The 22,880-nt window shown below is 42.8% G+C and overlaps 1 protein-coding gene across 13 annotated transcripts in view; it reads right to left on the bottom strand.

Annotated features, from left to right (window-relative positions):
* The window catches only part of HDX (highly divergent homeobox), a 55,445-nt gene that overhangs the window by 27,901 nt on the left and 4,664 nt on the right, over positions 1–22,880 (bottom strand). For 8 of the 13 annotated variants that reach the window (XM_083484695.1, XM_083484700.1, XM_083484697.1 and 5 more), the window contains exons 2-5: positions 17,177–17,323; positions 14,467–15,591; positions 5,114–5,167; positions 263–409 (exon numbers count right to left, since the gene is read on the bottom strand). In XM_083484695.1, coding sequence (XP_083340821.1) covers positions 263–409; positions 5,114–5,167; positions 14,467–15,591; positions 17,177–17,323 — 1,473 coding nt within the window. The remainder of the gene's footprint in view (positions 1–262; positions 410–5,113; positions 5,168–14,466; positions 15,592–17,176; positions 17,324–22,880) is intronic. The other 5 variants (XM_083484691.1, XM_083484692.1, XM_083484690.1 and 2 more) reach the window with 3 other exon arrangements.

Genomic DNA, 22,880 nt, shown 5'->3' with positions numbered 1-22,880 from the left:
CGCAGAAAGCCTTTGCTTGTTTTAAAATCCCAGTCCAACTGGACTGTCAAACATGCAGCTCGTGCTGCCAATTGATAAAAGTCTCACCTGAGGGATTTTAACTATAAATAGACAGGAAACAGAGCAAGAGAGCACTTCCTAACGTGGCCATTCATTATGTAACACGTGCAGTCTATTTCAGTCTACCTCATGTAATTTTTTTAAAAAGCTTTCATCTAGGCTATTTTCTGCAACCAGAAACGGGAGGACTGGAGGTTCTTACCCGTACTATTTCACAGTCAACATTTAACTCCGCAGCGACTGCTTCAATTTTCTCTCTGCAAATTGCACCAAGGCTCGTCATGCCCCTGTCCCAGTATCTCTTAAGGGTAGCTAAATCCCGGTCACTGAATTGTGTACGGTCTTGTAGCTGTAAATCAAGCACACACTTTATTGTTTTAAGTACTAGAAAGGAGACAACAATTGAAAATGAAGGTGTTCCACATGGTGTTGCAAAGTCAAAAATTAAAGCCCAGTTCCTAACTCCTAACCTTTGAATGAAATGAGAAGTTACCATGTAGATTAGGCTGGTGATAAAGCACATGCCTGGTCACTTGCGGGGGATAAATATGGCTGCATTTATCTGGAAAAACATGGCTCTCCTCCTCACCATGCAAGTTGAGGGGGAACCATAATAACTCCATTGGTTATTGGCTGCAAACCCAACTTGCACAATATAAAACAGGGGTGAGGAGCCTGTGGCCCTCCATATGTTGCTGGACTACAACTCCCATCATCCCTAACTACTGGACATGTCAGCTGGGGCTGATTGGAATTGGAGTCTACCTAAAGGGTTACAGGTTCCCCAATTTGGATATAAAATGTACTATTAAAAAATGAACTTTGCGGGGGCGGCAGCGTTAATCTCTGGTCACTAAACACCAGCCCCAAATAAGAAGCCACCCAAGTGGCTCAGGGCTCGACTTTGGCAAACTTGAGAAGGAAGAAGACTCCAAAACTGGAGGACAGCCAGCAGGGCACCTCGCTAAGCAAAGCGATTTTTTAAGTGACATGGTGATTGTCACTAACCAAGAATTAGGAAGCAGGTGGTTAAAAAAAGAAATCCATGTAAACAAGCTCTTTGAAGATTTCAATTTGCCCTTTAAAGCACCACTGTCTGCTAAATCATTCACATCTTGCCTGGCCTTAAATTCATCAGTCATGTTATACAGATTCTGAAGGACAGGTTGTCAGACGGTTTTCTGGCAAAGAACTTCAATTAATACACTATAAAAAGCAGCCCTTGTGGCTAAGTAGAGGCTGCCTCTCTGTCATGCTCAAGATTACATATGGTTTCTCATGTGTGAAGGTCAACATTTGTTTCTTCTCAATATTGGGTAAGGGATGGCCTGCAAACAGCACTGACTCTTTTGAAGGGCTTCCTTTCCCTGTCCCCATACCCTGAATACTAAGCAGCATATAAATATCTGAAATAAATAATAAATACCCCTTCTAACCACCATGCAAAAATATCTCTTATGCCACAGCATGGGCAATGTTGCGCTGAAGGTAACGCTCACAATTCTTTAACCAAAGCTAAAGATTCTTTGGGACGCGGGTGGCGCTGTGGGTTAAACCACAGAGCCAAGGACTTGCCAATCAGAAGGTCGGCGGTTCAAATCCCCGCGATGGGGTGAGCTCCCGTTGCTTGGTCCCTGCTCCTGCCAACCTAGCAGTTCGAAAGCACGTCAAAGTGCAAGTAGATAAATAGGTACCGCTCCGGAGGGAAGGTAAACGGCGTTTCCGTGTGCTGCTCTGGTTCGCCAGAAGCGGCTTAGTCATGCTGGCCACATTACCCGGAAGCTGTACGCTGGCTCCCTTGGCCAATAAAGCGAGATGAGCGCCGCAACCCCAGAGTCGGTCACGACTAGACCTAATGGTCAGGGGTCCCTTTAAAGATTCTTTAACCTAAGTTCACTTGCATCGCAACTAGGAGAAAACAGAGGTATGGGATAAAGAGGTGTTTATCAATGCCTTGAGATACCTATTGGCCTTAAAATTATCCTTTCTTTTAACTATCTGGCATTATATTCTTCACCACCAAGAAAGGAGTTAAGGTGAAGATTCCTGAGCAGTTTTTCCAGAGTAGGCAACCTCACACCTCTCTGGGGTTCCTGCCTCAATTATACAAAGACTGAAACCCCTGGGACAGCATCTAGCACAACTGCAAATACTTAAAGATTGTGCCTGACTATATATAAGAAAAGCTTCAATTTTTAGATTCTCTGATCTATAGTAAGGCACCATATCAAAAGCAGGGGTTGGGAACCACTAACCCACAAAGCTTCCCCATCTAGGAACTATTATTGTGCACTTACTCAATTTATTAATCCCTTTACACATAAGCAGTTTACAAAATTTGAAGAGCATGAAGTATAAATTTTAAAAATGCATTAAAACAAAAGTACAGTGGTACCTCGGGTTACATACGCTTCAGGTTACAGACACTTCAGGTTACAGACTCTGCTAACCCAGAAATAGTACCTTGGGTTAAGAACTTTGCTTCAGGATGAGAACAGAAATTGTGCTCTGGCAGCGTGGCGGCAGCAGGAGGCCCTATTAGCTAAAGTGGTGCTTCAGTTAAGAACAGTTTCAGTTTCAGGTTAAGCACGGACCTCCGGAACGAATTAAGTACTTAACCTGAGGTACAACTGCAATAATAACCTATCAAACAAACCAAATACAGTGGAACCTCGGGTTAAGAACTTAATTGTTTCTGGAGGTCCGTTCTTAACCTGCAACTGTTCTTAACCTGAGGTACCACTTTAACTAATGGAGCCTCCCGCTGCCACAGCGCCGCCACCGTGCAATTTCTGTTCTCATCCTGAAGCAAAGTTCTTAACCCAACGTATTATTTCTGGGTTAGTGGAGTCTGTAACCTGAAGCGTCTGTAACCCGAAGTACCACTGTATGAGATCCTACACATGCACAGTGGCACATACAAGGGTGCTTCCATGGGATTAGAATTTATTTTCCAGGGCTAGCATACTACACATTCTCCTTCCAAGATTACATTAAGAAGTGGACTGAATCCTCTTGGTAATAGTTGTCTTTAGAGGGGACAGTACGTGTCTGTGTATGCTCCACCAGTATGTGAGGGTTTTGCTGAAATTTATTGATTTAACAAAATTAATATACTGTGTATTCATACTAACAAACTTTGAGAGATTTACATAGATGATTTCAAATGAGAGTCAGGAAAGCAGTAACTTATGGATAAGGCCCTAGATAATAAAATGTAACTCTTTAGAAGCAATAAATTCCAGGATACTAAATACTTGGGTGTTATATCCTGGGGGAAACAAGAGAAGGTTTTCCAGATCTCCTGCAAACTTCTCAAAATCATTTAGTTGGTCTTTGTTAGAAACAAGATGCTGGAATAGACGAGCTCTTCATCTGATTCAGGAGGATTCTTATGTTCTGAAAAATAGGATTGCACTGCCCCACTCCCACAAAGAGTCAATGGGAAATGGAAAAGCAGCTCAGCTGAAAGAAACATTTTGACAGCACAGATGAGAACAAGATGGATCAGTACATGCTCCAACACATTCAACACACACATAATTTAGCTGTACTAGAGGTATTTGCCCCTTTCCTAGCTGTCATTGGTATTTGGGGGAATGTGATGCTGAAAGTATCAAGAAGATGAATCTCTATGCAGTGTTGAAATAAAATTTAAAAAATCCTTCCAGTAGCACCTTAGAGACCAACTAAGTTTGTTATTGGTATGAGCTTTTGTGTGCATGCACACTTCTTCGGCTTTGGGTCTAAATTTATTTGCAGCTCATTTAAGAATGGCATTCAAGATTGTCCTAGGTCACAAAACCAATGGAGCTATTTTGTTGTCCTAGCACAACTGGAGACACTTATAACATACTTTGCCCTTTTAGCAAATCTCATTTGAATACAATTTCCTTGTGCAAATAGAGAGATTATATGAAAGTCTAGAAATTGTGTCATTTGTTAAGACTACAGCATCTACAAACAGGTTTAAAATTGCTTTAAAAGCATATTCAATTGCAGAGATTGAGGCTATTCAATGCCACCACAAATTAATAGTTAGATAGTTAACCAACAACACTAAAAGCAGAGTCTGTGCACTGTTGTTTTTCCATGGTAGATTTAGAGTTATTGCTGAACTGAAAGATTTATAGTTCTCTGTCATTGCATTTTCCTTTCGCTATGTGCCAGACAGCCTGGGTTTCATTCTCTCTAAATTAATTAAATGAGACAGAAAAGGAGAAGGCAAAACTATTTAGAGGCACACAGAATGTAAGAGGAGAGCTTTCAATAGTTAGTTGAAATGGACTATAAATTCTAAATATGAAGGTTTTATTTTGAGAGCCATCCATTAGAGACGTCTTTGTTACTCTTGCCATTAGCAATGCTCATCTCCTTTTAAGTCTTATTCTGCATTTCCAAAGGGCTATGCCATGCTATTTTTCACTCCACTGAGCTTTCCCAGTTGATTTTAGTGACACCAATCCATCACTAGAATTATTTGACAACTGGAAATACATTGCAGTCCATCTTACAAAAGGAGGATTCCTAACAGAAGGTTTAATTTTGAAGTTTTATTGCTTTTGTCATTATTTAAGCCAACAGTGAGAAATCCGTGTTGATACTGCTAGCTATTAATAAAATATAGGAAACATTACTGTCAATGGGGAGACTTTTAGGATCTCCATGAATGCAGATGATAATCTTCACCCTTTCTCATTCACTACTGTCAGTGTTGACAGAGATGCTTCGAGCATTTTACAAGGTTGAAAGTTAAGTGTAACATAAATCAGAATTACTATCAATGGCAAAGGCAATGTGAATATGCAAAGTTACTTGGAAAAACAGTGCATACCTCTGACTGTGGGTTACACATATCTAACAATGTCATCTCTGCACTTTAACAGGAGATGCTGAGTAAGTAGGAAGGGGGCTGTGGGTGGGGAGGAAAGATTTCGATTCAAGACAAACTTTATTTAAAACCCTACTCGTATTAGTTAAAAAGTTCTAAGCTTAAAATACCTAATCTACATCTGCACTTTGTTCACTTACTGCTTCAGTGAGAAGTACTTACAGCTCTTTTTCGTGAACTCCCCATAGTCCAAGGTGCAGGAAGATTTCCTGAAATCTAAGGAAAGAAAAATAATATTCTTCAAAATGGGTTTGGGAAGATACACAATTGTTGTCACAGACCAGGGAAACTGTACCTGGTCAGTGGACTGCATCTGGAACTGGTCCACCCCACCCCACCCCCACAGGCCAGTCACCTGGAGTCAAGTGATTCAACTTTAAAGGGTGAATCATCATCATCTTCCTTTCTAGTCATAGATTTGCATTTGGTGCCAAATTTAAAAGGCGCCAAATACAAGCCCCGCATGCAGAGGAACAACTGGGAGCACATTCTAAAGCTGTGGCTCTACCCACTCTCCCCCAGACATTATAAGATGTCAAGTGTGGGAGCAGGTGGGCCTCAGGAGTCAGAGATTTTTCCATCTCCGATACTGAGCTTGGCTCTTGTGTTGTCTTGACTATCTTATGTTGCCAGCAGTGTCTTGAAGTCCATCCTGGTGATATTAAGCCCAAACAAACCAACTACTCTCACATTAATCTGGGTGCCATTGTCCTTAAGTCCATGTTCCCCTACAATGAGTCCAAATGTCATCTGTAGTCTGAATCACCCAGCTAGGCACCTGAATGAGAATCTCTGTTTCAGCTGACCTGGAGAAGGCTATCCAATAAAATCTTCACACTTAGATTGGAAACAAGATCCTCAGATGGAGGTTGTTCATAATATGTAACCTTGGTTGTTTCTCAAACAGATAAAAGTCCACTTCACATGTGTAGTTCTTCCAGAACTCTGTTCCCAGACCTGGTGTACAGTGATAATTTATGCCATCGTCCTTTGTCCATTCACATTCCACTCCTTTGAAAACATTCCTTCCGTTGTTCAAGGCCTTACAGAGCTATAAATAACGCCCGGACAAGATGCCTGCTCCGCCATTAAAACTCTGGGGATTATTTTCCTCAGCCCGCCAGTTAAAGAATAAAGTCACATATATAAAGTCCTGTCAGATGTAATTACCAGTCCTTTGTCTTGCCAAATTACTCTTTCCTCCACTCCTGGTTCAGTCCAAAGCTAATTTAAATAGGGTCCATTACCTTGGTCAGGAACATGGGACGCGGGTGGCACTGTGGGTTAAACCACAGAGCCTAGGATTTGCCGATCAGAAGGTCGGCGGTTCGAATCCCCGCAACGGGGTGAGCTCCCGTTGTTCGGTCCCTGCTCCTGCCAACCAGCAGTTCGAAAGCACGTCAATGTGCAAGTAGATAAATAGGTACCGCTCCGGTGGGAAGTCAAACGGCATTTCCGTGCGCTGCTCTGGTTCGCCAGAAGCAGCTTAGTCATGCTGGCCACATGACCTGGAAGCTGTACGCCGTATCCCTCGGCCAATAAAGCGAGATGAGCGCCGCAACCCGAGAGTCGGCCACGACTGGACCTAATGGTCAGGGGTCCCTTTACCTTTACCTTTGTCAGGAGGGGAGGGTATGGAAAAACATTGTAAAAACCCTTTGTTGAGCCACCTTTCTTTTCCTCAGTATCAGACAAAATAACATCATAACAACTACACACGATTCTTTTGTTTTGCAGGGGAGTGCCCCTTAAGTAAAGCCAATATTGCAAATTCTTGAGGAACTGATCACAGATCATGCCAAAGACGGAGGTTCGTCCATGGCAGGGACACACTTCCCAGGCCGCACCCGTTCTGCCTTTCAAGCTGGCAGATACAGGCTTAAGCGACACTGCAGAATACTGTGCACTCCCCAGAATCCCCTGAGGAGCTTTGCCAGGAATTTTTCCTCATAAATTATTGCTTTCCCCTGCTCGGACAGCTCCACTGCCCTGGAGGGCAGAAGAGCTCGACCACCATGACCATGACATCAGGCCAGAAACCCCTGGCTGTTTTACTGTTGATCTGATCTGGCAGGATCTGTCTTATCAACCTAAGCAGCTGTGAAGTTAACTACTTATCAAAAGTGAACAATTATTCCTTTTTAGGAAGCTGGACACATAATTTGCCAGGCCTACTATTAAAGACACTCTGCAACAGACAGATGTGGACAGGTGTCTGGTAAAGTTCTTTTATAGCCTAGTAGCTTGTACACGGTTGGGCACAAGCCTTGGTCCAGTATACCTGAAGGAGCATCTCCACCCACATCATTCAGCCCAGACAAAGAGGTCCAGCTCCGAGGGCCTTCTGGCGGTTCCATTCCTGTGAGAAGCGAAGTTACAGGGAACCAGGTAGAGGGCCTTCTCGGTAGTGGCACCCACCCTGTGGAATGCCCTTCCATCAGATGTCAAAGAAATAAACAACTATCTGACTTTTAGAAGACATCTGAAGGCAGCCCTGTTTAGGAAAGTTTTTAATGACTGATGTTTTAATGTATTTTTAATCTTTTGTTGGAAGCCGCCCAGAGTGGCTGGGGAAACCCAGCCAGATGGGCAGGGTATAAATAATTTATTATTATCACCAAGAGAGTCTGCTGTGGCTTGTCCCATTCCTAGCACAGCAAACAGTTTGGAAGCTTCCAAGCCAAGGCTACTTTGACGTGACATGGCTGTAGCCCTGCACACTACCAGTGTTTTCTATGCATGCCACGCTATAGGAGCAAGGTTTGCTTCTGAAAGTGAATGACTATTTTTCAAGTGTACTCTATTAAAAAATACTAATAGAATTTATATTAAGAACACACTATTTTAAAGTATTTTAAAATATCAAAAGTACTACATCAAGACAAACATTTCATCCCAAAGGAAAAGTACATTTCAATATCTAGAAGTATCACATTGCTGAACATAATGCAATACTATTTCTGCTGGCAAAAATTTGCATGCAGTGAAAGCCATTAGCAATTTGTTCCTCTATAATCAGATTTTGTTACATTGAAATTGCCAAGATAAAATGCGCTCTGTCCCCAGTCAATGGCTTTTCATAATCAAGCAAAAGATCACAATTGTTCTGGTTTTCAAACTGGAAAAATAACCCGTAATTAGCCTATCAACCTTTTCCATGAAACATACCCCACAGGTTTTTATTCTTTTATTACCCAAAGAAATCTAAACTCTACTGTGAAATGCAAATTAACAAGCAGGATTTGGAATGGCAGGACATAACCACAACACTCACCTGTATCATCTAAATAGAAAGAATTTTTGCTTAGTGTTTTTTTTTAAAAAACAAACAAAATAAAACCAAAAAACATTAAGACAGTTGTTTCTGTAACTGATAAATGCTAGTCCAAAAGCCCACAATCTACGTTCTTCAAATATGAGATCTAAGTCAGGAGTGGGGCTGCTTCCCCGCATTTTGTGATCTCACAGAAAACCCACCCAAAGGTGGTTTTTTAGCCCCATAAGAAAGCTTCCACTGATTTCCCAATGCAAGCTTTGTAAGGAATGGAAATTTGATACAAACTTAGTGCACAAGGAAAGAATCCATTCACCATGGTCCTGGATCCAGATTGGGGGCCCTTCCCAAACAGAAACATTGCACATTAAAGGCTTGCAAATATTGAACACAATCTCCAAGTTAAAAAATCAGAAACTAGCTTTTTTCATAGTACAAACACTATGGATAAATCACCCTCGAAAACGTGTTTACTAGAATAGAGTTTTGGTCACTCAATGGATGGGGAAAGTGTTCTGATGAGGGGAGGGGGAGAATACTATGCCACTAAAATTTGACTGGTTTGAAGGACAAGCCACCTAGAACATAAATAGGCCTATTTTACTATTGACTGAGGGGCACTGCTGACCAGAGAGAGGGAAACAGAGGGAGAGAGACAAAGAAGAGGAAGACAGAAGCTGAGGGAGAAGGCTGGAGTAGGCAGCTGAAGGAGAAGCAGAAGCAGAAGATGGGCAAGAGGCTATTGAGCCTAAAGGAAAGCTTAGTACACAGCCTGCCCCCCAAAAAACTGAATCACTGGATTAAGTCAAATATTGGCAGTGAGGCCATGTAAAGGCATTAAAGCAGTGAAGAGAATCCCTTCAGGAGCTTCTGAGTTGGACCAAAGTGAGAACTACCTGCAAGCCTCACTCAAAGAAAACCAGCTGAAGTCTACAGCACCTGGTGGTGCAACTGACTATGGGAAAGGGACTAAATGTTATTGGCTATCAAGTTAAATAAGGTTAGGGATAAAGTTTTATCAGCCAGGCTTATGTAAACCTCTGTAACTGTCATTGAAAGATACCCTATGACAGCAAATATAAGTAGGTCTTAAAGACACAGTAGCAAATTGGAAGAACTGTATAGTATTTATTTCATATTTATACTTTATAATAAATAATTACTTTTATTTAATTCTAAAAGTGTCTCTAGCTAGTTTTGTACCATACCTAAATTACCGCCATTACCGAGTCACCTTCAAAGGTAGCCCCATGTAGAGCACATTGCAGTAGTCTAAGCAGGAGATAACTAGAGCATGTACCACTCTGGTGAGACAGTGTGCGGGCAGATAGGGTCTTAGCCTGTGTACAAGATGTAATATACCATATTTTTCGCTCTATAGGACGCACCGGACAATAAGACGCAACTAGTCTGGGGGGGAGGAAACAAGAAGAAAAAAATTCTGAACCCCAGAAGCCAGAACAGCAAGAGGGATCTGGCTTCTGGGATAGCCTCTTGCTGTTCTAGCTTCGGGGACAGCCTTTGAAGCCTCCACAGAGCAGCGGGGTGCTTTCATCCCTCTGCCCTGCGGAGGCTTTGCGCAGCTAAGCCAGAAGCTAGAACAGCGAGACAGAGCGCTACGCAGCGCTCCGTCTCCCTGTTCTGGCTTTGGGCTTAGCCGCGCAGCCTGCATTCGCTCCATAAGATGCACACACATTTTCCCTTACTTTTTAGAAGGGAAAAAGGTGCGTCTTATAGAGTGAAAAATACGGTAGTTAAAAGAGTTGGTAACTATGTAGTATAGATATCTGGCAGCAGAATTTAAAAGGTAAATCCGTAGCAGAATAAAAAGTGACTATCCGTCCATAATATGAGGTGAGTATCTCCACATCCACTCCAAATATAGTGCAATAGGATGGGAAACGTATGTTTTAAAAGCCAACTTTTTCAGAGCCAAATCCATGTACAATTTCCTCTCCACATTAATAAAGAAATTTGGAAACAATATTTTTTGAACTGCTAATCTAGCCATAGAATTTCACTCTTTCACTATAAAAGGGTCATTTTACCATTCACTACTAAATAAAATAATAAATAATAATAATTTATTTATACCCTGCCCATCTGGCTGCGTTTCCCCAGCCACTCTGGCTCCCAACATAATATTAAAAACATGATAAAACATCAAACATAAAAAACTTCCCTAAACAGGGCTGCCTTCAGATGTCTTCTAACAGTCTGATATAGTAGTTGTTTATTTCTCTGATATATGATGGGAGGGCATTTCACAGGGCAGGCACCACTACCGAGAAGGCCCTGTGCCTGGTTTCCTGTGGCCTCACTTCTCACAGTGAGGGAACCGCCAGAAGGCCCTTGGAGCTGGACCTCAGTGTCTGGGCTGAACGATGGGGGTGGGGACGCTCCTTCAGGTATACTGGGCCGAGGCCATTTAGGGCTTTAAAGCACTAACACTTTGAATTTGGCTCAGAAATGTACTGGGAGCCAATGTAGGTCTTTCAGGACCCGAGTTATATGGTCTCGGCAGCCACTCCCAGTCACCAGTCTAGCTGCCACATTCTGGATTAATTGTAGTTTCCGAGTTACCTTCAAAGGTAGCCCCACGTAGAGCACATTGCAGTAGTCTAAGCAGGAGATAACTAGAGCATGTACCACTCTGGTGAGACAGTGTGTGGGCAGGTAGGGTCTTAGCCTGTGTACAAGATGGAGCTGGTAGACAGCTGCCCTGGACACAGAATTGACCTGTGCCTCCATGGACAGCTATGAGTCCAAAATGACTTCCAGATTGTGTACCTGGTCCTTCAGGGGCACAGATATCCCATTCACGACCAGGGAGTCCTCCACACCTGCCTGCCTCTTGTCCCCCCAAAACAGTACTTCTGTCTTGTCAGGATTCAGCCTCAATCTGTTAGCCGCCATCCATCCTCCAACCGCCTCCAGGTACTCACACAGGACCTTCACCGCCTTCACTGGTTCTGATTTGAAAGAGGTAGAGCTGGGTATCACCTGAATACTGATGAACACCCAGCCCAAACCCCCTGATGATCTCTCCCAGCGGCTTCATATAGATGTTAAAAAGCATGAGGGAGAGGACAGAATCCTGAAGCACCCCACAAGTGAGAGCCCAGGGGTCTGAACACTCATCCCCCAACACCACTTTCTGGACATGGCCCAGGAAGAAGGAGCGGAACCACTGTGTAACAGTGCCCCCAGCTGCCAGTCCCACTAGACGTTCAGAAGGATGTCGTGATTGATAGTATCAAAAGCCGCTGAGAGATCTAGCAGAACCAGGAAACAGCTTTCACCTTTGTCCCTAGCCTACCGGAGATCATCAACCAGTGCGACCAAGGCAGTTTCAGTTTCATGAGGTGGCCTGAATCCTGGCTAGAAAGGATCCAAATGGTCCGCATCCTCCAGGCATGCCTGGAGCTGTTCAGCAACCACCCACTCAATCACTTTGCTGAAGAATAGAAGATTTGAGACTGGGTGATAGTTGGCCATAATGGCTGGGTCCAAAGATGTTTTAATAACCAATTCTTTCAGCAGGTCTGGGAAGGCTCCCTCACAGAGGGAAGAATTCACCACCCCACAGAGACCATTGCCCAGCCCTTCCCAGCTTGCTTTTATGAGCCAGGATGGGCAAGGATCAAGGAGACAGGTGGTCGGTTTCACTTGTCCAAGCAGCCTGTCCACATCCATGGAGATAACAGATTGGAATTGATCCCATGCAACTTGACTAGACAGGACTCTAGCACTCTCCTGCCCTGGCCCTGCTCCCAAGGTGGATTCTACCTCTTTCCGAATCTGAGCGACTTTATCTGCAAAAAAAAATTTGCAGGAGATCTTGGGGTCCTTGCCAGGCCCCAATGGCAAAGGTGGTTCTGTTGAATTGTGAACCACTCTGAAAAGAGTCTCTGCTGCTGTTTTCTGCAGATGCAATAGAGGCAGTGAAGAAGATCCTCTGTGCTGTCGCTATTACCACTTGGTAGGCTCAACACTGAGCTCTAACCTGTGTCCGGTCCGATTCAGAATGAGTTTTCTGCCACCGGCTCTCTAGCTGTTTCAGCAATTATTTCATCGCCCTCTGCTCTGGGGAAAACCACGGGGCTGTCTGAGCTCAATGCAATCGGTGAGGGCACTTCAGAGCCAGACAGTCAATAGCCCTGGTTAACTCCACATTGCAGCAGGCCACCAGGGCATCAGCTGAAAGGCCATCAACAGTATTCCTTAAGGAGCATCTCCACCCCCATCGTTGACCTGGGTTGTCCGGTGGACAAGCAGTGGCAAGGACAGGCCCATCTGCTTCATCCAACCAAGTCTCTGTTACACATGCCAGATCAAGTCCTCCATCCACGATCAAGTCATGGATGACAGCCATCTTGTGAATCATTGACTTGGCATTGCAAGCAGCACCTTAAGGTCATGTGGGTCTCCCTTGTCAATTTCAGTATCCTTCCGGTCAAGACCAGACCCGGGGGCAGGGATAGCCTTCAACCAACTACTAAACCTGCCTCTTCAGTAATGACATGGTCTGGTCTTAGCATAACTCCTCCTCCTCCTGAGATCGGTCACTGAGATCAGTTGTCCCAGTACACCCCACCCCCCCATGGAACCCCAGCCATTCTGTTAACTGGGGCTCACTCCCAAACAGCCCTAACCCTCTGCCGTTCTAAACGAAATACAAACTATACAATCAAGCAGTAGAAACCAATACTACATTTATACTAAAATTAAACTAATCCCCAGCCCCAACTAAACGTTTATCCCACCCCAACAGAGCAAAAACCACACAAAACCCAACATTTAAAACACCACAGATTAAAAACTATTTTAAAACTATTTTAAAACATTTAAAAGCATTTTCAGCAGCAGCTGAAATCTGATTAAGCAACATTCACAGTAAAAAGCACAAAGTTTCACAATCTTTGGTTTAGTATTTGTAGTAAAACTACACACTAGAGCATGGGTAGACAAATTAAGGCCTGGGGGCCGGATTCGGCCCAATCGCTTTCTATATCTGGCCCGTGGACGGTCCAGGAATCAGCGTGTTTTTACATGAGTAGAATGTGTCCTTTTATTTAAAATGCATCTCTGGGTTATTTGTGAGGCGTAGGAATACAGTCCAGCCCCCCACAAGGTCTGAGGGATAGTGGACTGGCCCCCTGCTGAAAGTTTGCTGACCCCTGCACTAGAGCAAAAACATCATCAGTCAAACCTTTCATACACTGAAAAAATCTTCCATGAATTTAGCAGCCACTCTCAGGTTAAAAAAGCTGTCACTCTCAGGATGGAAGATAATTTGGATAGCAATTTAGCCATCAGGTTAACGTAACTGGTCACAAATCCTGGGCAGGTCTAACCAGAACCTCTCTAGGCCTGGTACCAGCATCCTTGTGGCTTAGGCAAGTGCAGCAAGTGCCAACGCAGGAAAACTAAGACTGTCATGTTTCACTGCCTCTGTAAATATGAGCAGTGTTAGAAATTGAGATATGAAAGCCTAGGTTATGGGTGCAACAACAGAATGTCTAAGCAATCTTTTTAATAACAAGAATACAAAGCTGAAAATGAATGAACTGCAGCTAAAACATTATGTTCATTTTTCACATGGTCTAGTCCTTTCCCTACCCACCCCACTAATATTCTTCAGAGAGTAGCTGGAAGTGGGGAGGCAGAAAAAGCTCCTCCTTTTGTTCCACTCTGAAGTCTGAAATCTTCAGCACAGTACTGCACCCAGAGCTCAGAAACTGCTTGCGCTAATGAAATTCACAAAATGCACATAGAACAATGGGAGTTTTGAACACTGAATGAGTGAAAAGTCCAGGCATGATACCTCTTTCAAGGCAAATGAAGAGAGCAGGAATGGTGAGACAGACTCAGCAAAGGCACACTGGAGTTACCTTTACCATTCATGGATAGAGGCTTTAGGCCAAAGTAGCAATGAAAAGAAAACAAAAGGCAGATGTGATTCGCACATGCAGGAGAATCTTATGGCCGTCACACCTATGGCTCCACTATACAGCAAGACTCTGCAGCTTCATGTATTGGTGCAGAGGATAAGGTGTCCAAAATCACGGAACAGAATGCATAATGATTCAAGGTGTTTTCTTGGCAAGAAATGCATAAAGCAGCCGCAATTCACTGCACAGAAGTTAACTTGCTGGAACTCCCGGTTTACAAAAACATCAACAAAACAGAAGACGATGTCAAAGCACAAGCATTAAAACGTAGGAGGAACTCCAATTACCTGGTAATTATTTTGGTTTTGAGACAGCCTTCGTTGATTGGAAGCTGCAGAATGAGAAGACAGATTACCTCTTGATGGATAAGAACTGCTATTTAGTGTGCTGGACATAGTATGCAAGGAGGTACGTGGAGGCAAGTGGTAGTCTCTGTTATGATACAGGGTACTGTTGTGCAAGTCCCTGGAATTAACCAAGTGTGAACTGCAGCCAACACTTCTGCCTGACCCTGGTAGGCCTGTGCCTGGGTTCTCCACCATGAGGGATGTGCCCCTTAGTCGGGGGTTATTCTGTATCTGGGCACCCATTGATGCCAATTCTTCCTCTCTAGCATACTCATCGTCGACATCCCCCGTTTCCATGGCAATGGACAAATAACTGCCATCTGCAGAAGAAGAGGACGATGGCTTCTGAGTATTTCCTCCCAGGATTCTCTGAGGTTGATCGGTAACAGCCAAGGAAAAAACCTCTCGAATTTCCACATTGTGCGTGCTGCAGGAAGGATCTCTAATGCTGGCCCTTTGCCCAGATGGCACATGTGAAGCTAGGATCGGATGCTCCGGTTTCGGTAACCTTTGACATCCCATCTGTTCCACTTTGCTTGGTCTGTGGCACAACATGGGCTTCTGAGGTAAAACCAACTCTGCAGTCTGAACCGAAGAACCACCATAGCTTTTCTTAGCATGGTCATAAATAGAATTTGCTGAATTTAACACACTTGTTTGCCTTGACAGGATAATAGTCTTTTCTCCCAGGAACAGAGAAGCATTTTTACAGTGGGGGGCTTGCTGCGCCACTGCAATCTGCTGCCGCTGAAACTCAGGCTCACTTTTTGTTTGTGGCCTTGGAAGAGAATTTTTATGCAGATCACTCACCGATGCACTGGACTGCTTAGTGGACACCAGCCTGTGAGAAGATCTGGCTGGGGTGTATACACCGGTTACCATGACATCGTTGTTGGAGGACGTCCAAGATGCCTGTTGGGTTTGGGGGGAAGCAAGGTTAGCTAGGCTTCGGACATTCGTTACTGTAGGTATGTTCAACGTGCTGGCAGCAGTCCCTGATGGGGCGCCTCCAGAATCCACAACATTCTTGCTGCTCATCTTCCTTCTTTTGTTGCCAACCCAGGTCTGCAAACACAAAAGGGTTCATCAGCAAAGGATCCAACTCAAATTCATTTCATTCAGTCCAGAGTATCACAGTACAAATACTAAAAAAGTGAATGAATGAGACACATGAGTGACTTCTACCTTTACTATTAACTACCACTTGCAATTTTCCAGCTGTTGCTTATATACCACATGCCCTTGCCCATAAACAAGCCACCAGAGTGCAAGATTCATCTCCCCCCACCCAGGCCCTTTCCACCATAACTTTTTGTCTCTTTATCTTTTCCTTCTCCAAGGAGGAGGAAGGATCAATACTGAACTCTAATATTTCTGGACACTGAGCAGTAAACCTTTGAACTGTCCTATGTGACTGTACCTTAATAGCAGCTTGATGCGCACACATCACCACCTCCTAATGTTTACAACCATGCTGCAATGATCTCCATCTACCCATTTCTGAAGATCGAACTTTTGCTATTGAACAGTTGGGGCGTGAAGAACATGCTGGTCCTGCTATCAGAGTATATTCTATCATTTCTTCAGCATAATAGATACATAATAGTTCCAAGCAAGGCCCCTGAACAACACACTGCAATGTACATGGCTGAAAAAAATATTCCAAGGCAGCTAGTACTTTCCTGGTACTGTCCTCACCTAGAACTACAAGGACGTAGCATTTACCCCACCACTCATAAGAACAAGTGAGGTCAACTCAAAAGAAATTCTTAAAGAAGATTATCACAAATTGTAAGAGCAACAACACATATACGAGGAATCTTCCTAATATCCAAATCAGATCAAGAATTTCATAAAATGGCTAAAATGTGCCCAGCGTCTTCCTCATCAGTTGAGAAAGGGGGGGGGTGTTGTCTTACCATAGAATGAACTTAATTGCCCACCCACTCCTGTTTTAGCAGAAACTAAATTAAACCACAACATTTTACTAATGTAGTGCAAACTAATGCAATTAAACTACTGTTTCAGATTCATTTCACACTGTTTCAGAGCCTTTATTTCTTTTATTTACTGCATTTATATATCATCTTTCTACCAAGGCACCCATTAGGAGGAGGCAAAGCCACCAAGCATACACTCAACAGGGAACTGTAGCCAATAATGATCTCCTGACAAGCATAGCTGTATGATACAGGTGCTTACAAAGGCATATTTGTTACACTTAATTTGTAGGCATAAATCTACAAAGCATCAGTGTAACTGCACCCCAATGTAATGTGTGAAGTGTCCCTTACATACTTCACACAATCTTGTTTGAAATAATAATAATCAAACATCCAAGTTAAAAAGATGAAATAAATTTTTCAAACATCTACAAAAGCCAGAATTTCAACAAAAGCCCTAACTTCAGATGCTAAAGAGACTTAAGTTGTTTGGACAAGATGAAAGCACTTCATAGCACTATCTCAAACAACAGGCAAGACTATAACGAGCTGTCATGGGGGGGATGGGACAAAGCACAAGTTATATTGGGGAAAGGAGAGCTTTTTGGTTTCTTAATAGCTCCATGTCCCCTGCAGATAAAGAAGCAAAACAAGTGCATTTGATAAACTGTTATGCAAATTTTAGCATGGAAGACCTGAGTACTTACCCTGACTACACTGAAGTCCAGCTTAGTTTCTTGTGCACACTGTAATATGAGCTGAAAGCAATTTTTACTCTGATTTGTCATTCCATTTTCATAATAACGCTGCAATATCCTTTGTTGTTCTGCAGTAAATACAGAACGCAGATTCATCTAAAAATAAAAGAAGATACTATGAAAATTGGAATAATTTAAGACTTGCAGATTATTATTATTTTTTAAAGCAGGTGCTCACTTATCCAAGCAAATAGAAAACTACAGTGGACTGAGCTCTGTTATATTCTGGTTTATCTGCTATCAGTTTTCTTAATCATACAAAAATATTAATACATACAAGAATCAGAGAACTGCCACATTTTTTAAATAACTAGGAGGGTTGTTGATAGAATCATGTTTGTAGGCATTCAGGAATGGATTCTGTCTCTCAGCCACATTCAAGAATGTCCAAGAAGTGGGACACCAAACAAGGCTATGAAGCTGAGGCGGTCTTGGTTCTTAATAGCTTCCACTGAGTTCTATTGGAAAAAAGAAATTGCTTGCAATCTGGGGCATACTTGATTGCACAGACTGGGAACAGGGGGGAGATTTGTTCCATCTTGCAGACATTGAAGCAAGGGATCTCTGTAATATACTTCAATGAAAGAGCCACAGCTTATCTGATATGATATAGCTGGCTTGCTATCCCTGAACTTGTAAGTATATGAGAATGTACAAAGCCACATTATGCTACACCAGGAACAACTCTGGACAGCGGTGGCCCTAGGGTGCTTTCCTAGATCTACCTGGAGATGCCAGGGATTGAACCTGGGACATTTTGCATGAAGAGCAGGTGCTTTATCACTGAGCTACAGTCCTTCTATACACATCTATGAATGTGGAAGGGCAAAAAATGTTGCCCTCAGAGCCCAGGACCAGAAGCATAAGGACCCTTCTCAAATGTTTCAGCCTTCTTTTCAGTCACATGGACTTGCCTAGTTATAAAGTAGCACTGTGGAGGTATCCTGATTTCCCTTTGCAACACCTAAAAGTGACTAAAAACTTGCCATTTCTGAAGCCGAGCAGTTCTGGTTCTGCACAGTATCTGTATGGGTGACTGCTTGGGAATCCCTCATAAATCTAACAAAGTGCAGGAAAAACTACAAGAGGTTCCCCAGAAACTATTATTTTTGTGCAAAGCAAACATAGAAAAAGCTAAACCCAAAGTTTCTACTAAAGTGGTGCATATATTACAAAGCCTGTACAGTCATACCTCATGTTACGTCCGCTTCATGTTACTTGCTTTCAGGTTACATCCTGCGGCAACATGGAAGTACCAGAAAAGGTTACTTCCGGGTTTCGCCACTCGCGCATGCACAGAAGCGCAAAATGACGTCATGAGCATGTGCAGAAGTGGCGAATCGCAACCCGTGCGTGCGCAGACACGCCACTGCGGGTTGCACTCTTTTTGTGTTGCAAACGGGCCTCCGGAACGGATCCCATTCGCAACCAGAGGTACCACTGTATAACAACTTACAGCACAAGTAGAACTGATATACAGATCACATTTTATGGTCATATAAATGCAAGAATGAGTTACCCAAACAGTAAAAATAATGGCTCTGAAAAAGCATGGAGCATATTAAGGTTGTTGAAATTAATGTATATCATCCAGCTCAAGAAAAGCAGATTAAGTCATGTGCAGTTCCTGCAGGAAGAGTCTGTTCTGGGCACTGTATAGAGTGTCTAAAATGGATACTCAAATGGAAAGAGTATCTTGTATGAAAGATGTATACCTGAGTTTCTAACTGCTTCTTGCTGTACTTCTACACCTCTAATTTTAGAGAAAATATGCTAATTAAAAATTATCTATACTGTAAAGCAACAGTATGTTAAAGGTAAGTAAAAAATTACCAGTTTCAGACTCCTAATTAATAGCAGTTGCCAGGACATTGCTCTGTTCACCTCTACATAGTTCCATTCCCATTTCAGACATTGTGATATATTGATATATAAGAATATTTAGCTAAAAACGAAATATTGCCCAAACCTTCTGCTCCATGGATGGAACATTTACTTTAACAACCACATCTGCTCTACTAGTGCTAATCTATTCAAACATAGAAGAGTATATGAAGGCTGCTATGTGTTAGGAAATAAGATTGCTAGGTGAATTATTGGACTTCCTGTTTGGCTGCCATGGTGAATGGCTGTGCCCATAACAGTGCAGCCCTTTCGTGCAGACAACAAGGATAACATGGGAGTAATTGTCCTCCCAAAGGCCCCCCACCAGGGCTGGGGGGAGCAGGCCACCCCCAGATCATCTGATACCTGCTGCCCATCCTGAATGAATGCAGGGGGCGCTGGGTGCAATGCACTGCACATCTTGGCATCTCCTCAAAGCTGGCGCCATGAGCAGAGGACACCCGTTTCTTAAGATAAAAATTCAGACTTATTTAACAGGCATGCTCTGAACTAGCAGAGATAAAATAATTTGCTAATTTAACCAGCCACTGAGAAGGATTTGATGTGCAGAAAGACTTTCGTTGTAACTAAAGGACAACTGTTTGAAATATATGAGTGGGCGCTAAGCTACATGCGAAATAAACTTTGTGAAATTTTGACTATGATTCTGGCAATGACCATTAAGGGAAAGATGAAAGGAATTCCTGATTGGAGTTACTGAGTTAGCGGGGAGGCACCATCTTGTTAGCAGGAGACCAAAGAGGAGAATTCTAGATATCTGCCCAGGATTAATGGTGGACTGTGACACAGTTAAAATTATCCCTGTGAGCAGAAAACGAAAGTAGCGTCGATGAGGAGCAAGAATAACACCACAAAGGACTAACCCGCTTGTTGAATTAACTGATGGATTAATTGTATAGCCCCAGGGGGACTATACAATTTGTACTTGTAGTTTTACCTGGTAAACCTCCCCAGAAGGGCAACTGTTTGAAATACGCAAGCGGGCCTGAAAGAGCATTTTGCTGCCGTTGTGGTTTAAATATACAGTGGTACCTCGGGTTACAGATGCTTCAGGTTATATGATTTCGGGTTGCGCACCGCGCCAAACCCAGAAGTACCAGAACGGGTTACTTCCGGGTTTCGGCGCTTGTGCATGCGCAGAAGCGCCAAATCGTGATCCACGCGTGCGCAGACACGGTGCTGCGGGTTGCAAATGTGCCTCCCACACAGATCACTTTCGCAACCCGAGGTTCCACTGTAATACTGACTGGGTGAAGATTCTGGCAGCTACCCTCAGTGGAAGATGGAAAGAATTCTGGACTGGAGTTAATGTGTTTCTGCAGAGGTACCAGCATGTTGGGAGATGGAGCGAGATTACAGAGGGGAATTTCAGATTTCTGCCCAGGGTTTGGGATGTGGAATATTATGGCTCCTGTGAGCAGAAACTGAAACTGAAATTGCTGGAGCGTGGATAACAACAGGGAAAATATTTCATCCAGAATTAAGAAGGCAAAAGTTGAACAGACCAGTGGTTGCAAAACTAAATGAAAATTAAATGAAGGATTAACATCGGAATGGTTTATTGACTAAGAAATGCTATGTGATATTTGGATGATCAGCATTTGGTGAAATTCAGAGCATGGGAAGACACCCAAAGATACATAATTTGGCATTTATATTTGGCTTTTTTATTGTATTGTAATTTGGAATGTTTTAATGTGCTTTTATTGGATTATTAAAATGGAAAACTTAATAAATATTATTTTTAAAAAAATGATTGCTAGGTGAATTATTATTTCTCACAAACCATTTATATGTGGCTCAAATGCAATAAATAAATAAATTAAAATTAAATACCAAAGAGGAAAAACGGCCACATATTTAACCATAAACTGTATCCTCACACACACTATAACAGCTCCTAGCCCGCAGTAAGCATAGATCTAAAACTAAAGTGTTCTTAACAGGTCTACTCACTTTCCTAAACAGAAATATAGGAAGCAGGATTCTATCATCCCTAGCATTGTGTACTCTGTCTGGCAGCAACTCTCCAAACTTTTGGGCAGAGATGTTTCTTACCACCTCCTACTTCAGGTCTGGGGAACCCTCTGTCCTTTCAGATGCTACTGAACAACAACTCCCATCATCTCTGGTGATTGGTCAGATGGGTGGAGTCGTTCAGCAACATGTGTAGGACCAAATGTTCCCCACACCTGTCCAACCTGGTCCTTTAAAATGCAGGTCACCAGGGATTGAACCTTGGACCTTTTGCAGGTGAATCCTGTGCTCTACCACTGAACTAAAGGCCTTCAACAAGGTTGATTTCCAAATAAATGGACACAGCATTCTAACTTGAGACAATACTTCATTATGTGTTAGATTTAACAACATATACAACAGCTTAGATTTAACCTGATATAGCAAGAGTAATGTTGGCTATAGAAATGAGTTAAAAGCAATTGTGCTACACGTTTCATACCAAGGTTAGACATAGCTCCAAAACAGTTGACTTGGAAAAGGCAGAGGGACCAGCAAACAAAGTCTAATCAAATATGCACCACAGTAAATCTCATTTGTTTCAATGGTAGGCCTACAGCACACGTAACTTTGAGCAGTGGTTGCTGCCATCTTCGTAGCTACCTCCATGGTAACATGTACATTTTCTAACAATTAATGGGTTATCAAAACCTATACTTATAAGCCCAAAAGAATGGCAAGTTCCTTTTTAGAAGCCTTTATCAATCCATTGGTACCATCAACCTGGACATTGGAAGTAGTTGTTGGCTCCATTTTTCCCCCATAGAGAAATGTACTACTTTTGAATGAAAAGTCAATAACTGCATATGAAGTGGACACTCATTAAAGAGACTTCCAACTACAGCCAGAGAACAAAGTAATGCAGGGAAAAATCAATAGCAAAAAAAATGCCACCTTGCTGATAAAGACCCCAGAAGAATGCTAGTTGGCTTATCTCTCTAATATGGGATGCAAGATATAATTCATCAGTGGATGCAAGTCCACAAATTATTCTGAGGCTCAAAGAAGGATATCAGCAATAGCTATTTGTATGGCTAGTATTGCTGAAAAAGGACCATTGTCATTTGCAAAGATGTGCATGTTGCAGATCCTCAGATTAGTGTGTGCTTTTCTTTTTCAGAAAAGCTGGTTGCTTACATCACCTAAATACGCAACACACATTTAAAGTGCATGACCAAATAATCCTGGGAACTGTAGTTTACCACTCACAACTAGAACACCTAGCACCATTCAAACACTATAGTCCCCAGATTCTTTAGAGACCATCATTTTCTTTAAATGCACACAGCTTAGAATCAAGGGGTGACTAACCTATGGACCTCAAGGTGCTATTGGACTCAACAGTTCTCATCAGCACCAGTCAGAATGGCTAAGCCAGAGGCATGGTTAAGCCAGAGGCTGGATTACTGCATTGCGTTCTATGTGGGGCTACCCTTGGGTGTGGTCCAAAAGCTCTAGCTGGTACAGAATGTGGCAGCTGGAATGTTGATGAAGGTAGATAGCTGACAATAGACAACATCATGAAAACATCTGCACTGCTTGCCACCTGCTACCAGGTTTGTGGCTTTTATATTAATTGCAACTTGACCACTGAAATCATCTGCCAAGAGTGTCTATGGTTGCACTTGTAAGTAGGTAAGACTCATCTGATGTCAACACAAGCTTTCAGTATCATCAGCCCAGTCTTGTGGAATGCAGTAGACACCATCAGTTTGCTGATATTTTTTTTCTA

This window comes from Podarcis liolepis (assembly GCF_965112155.1).
Source record: "Podarcis liolepis genome assembly, chromosome: Z".
In the NCBI taxonomy this organism is placed as follows: domain Eukaryota; kingdom Metazoa; phylum Chordata; class Lepidosauria; order Squamata; family Lacertidae; genus Podarcis; species Podarcis liolepis.
The sequence above is the reverse complement of the archived record's forward strand: the minus strand, read 5'-3'. Positions and strand labels throughout refer to the sequence as shown.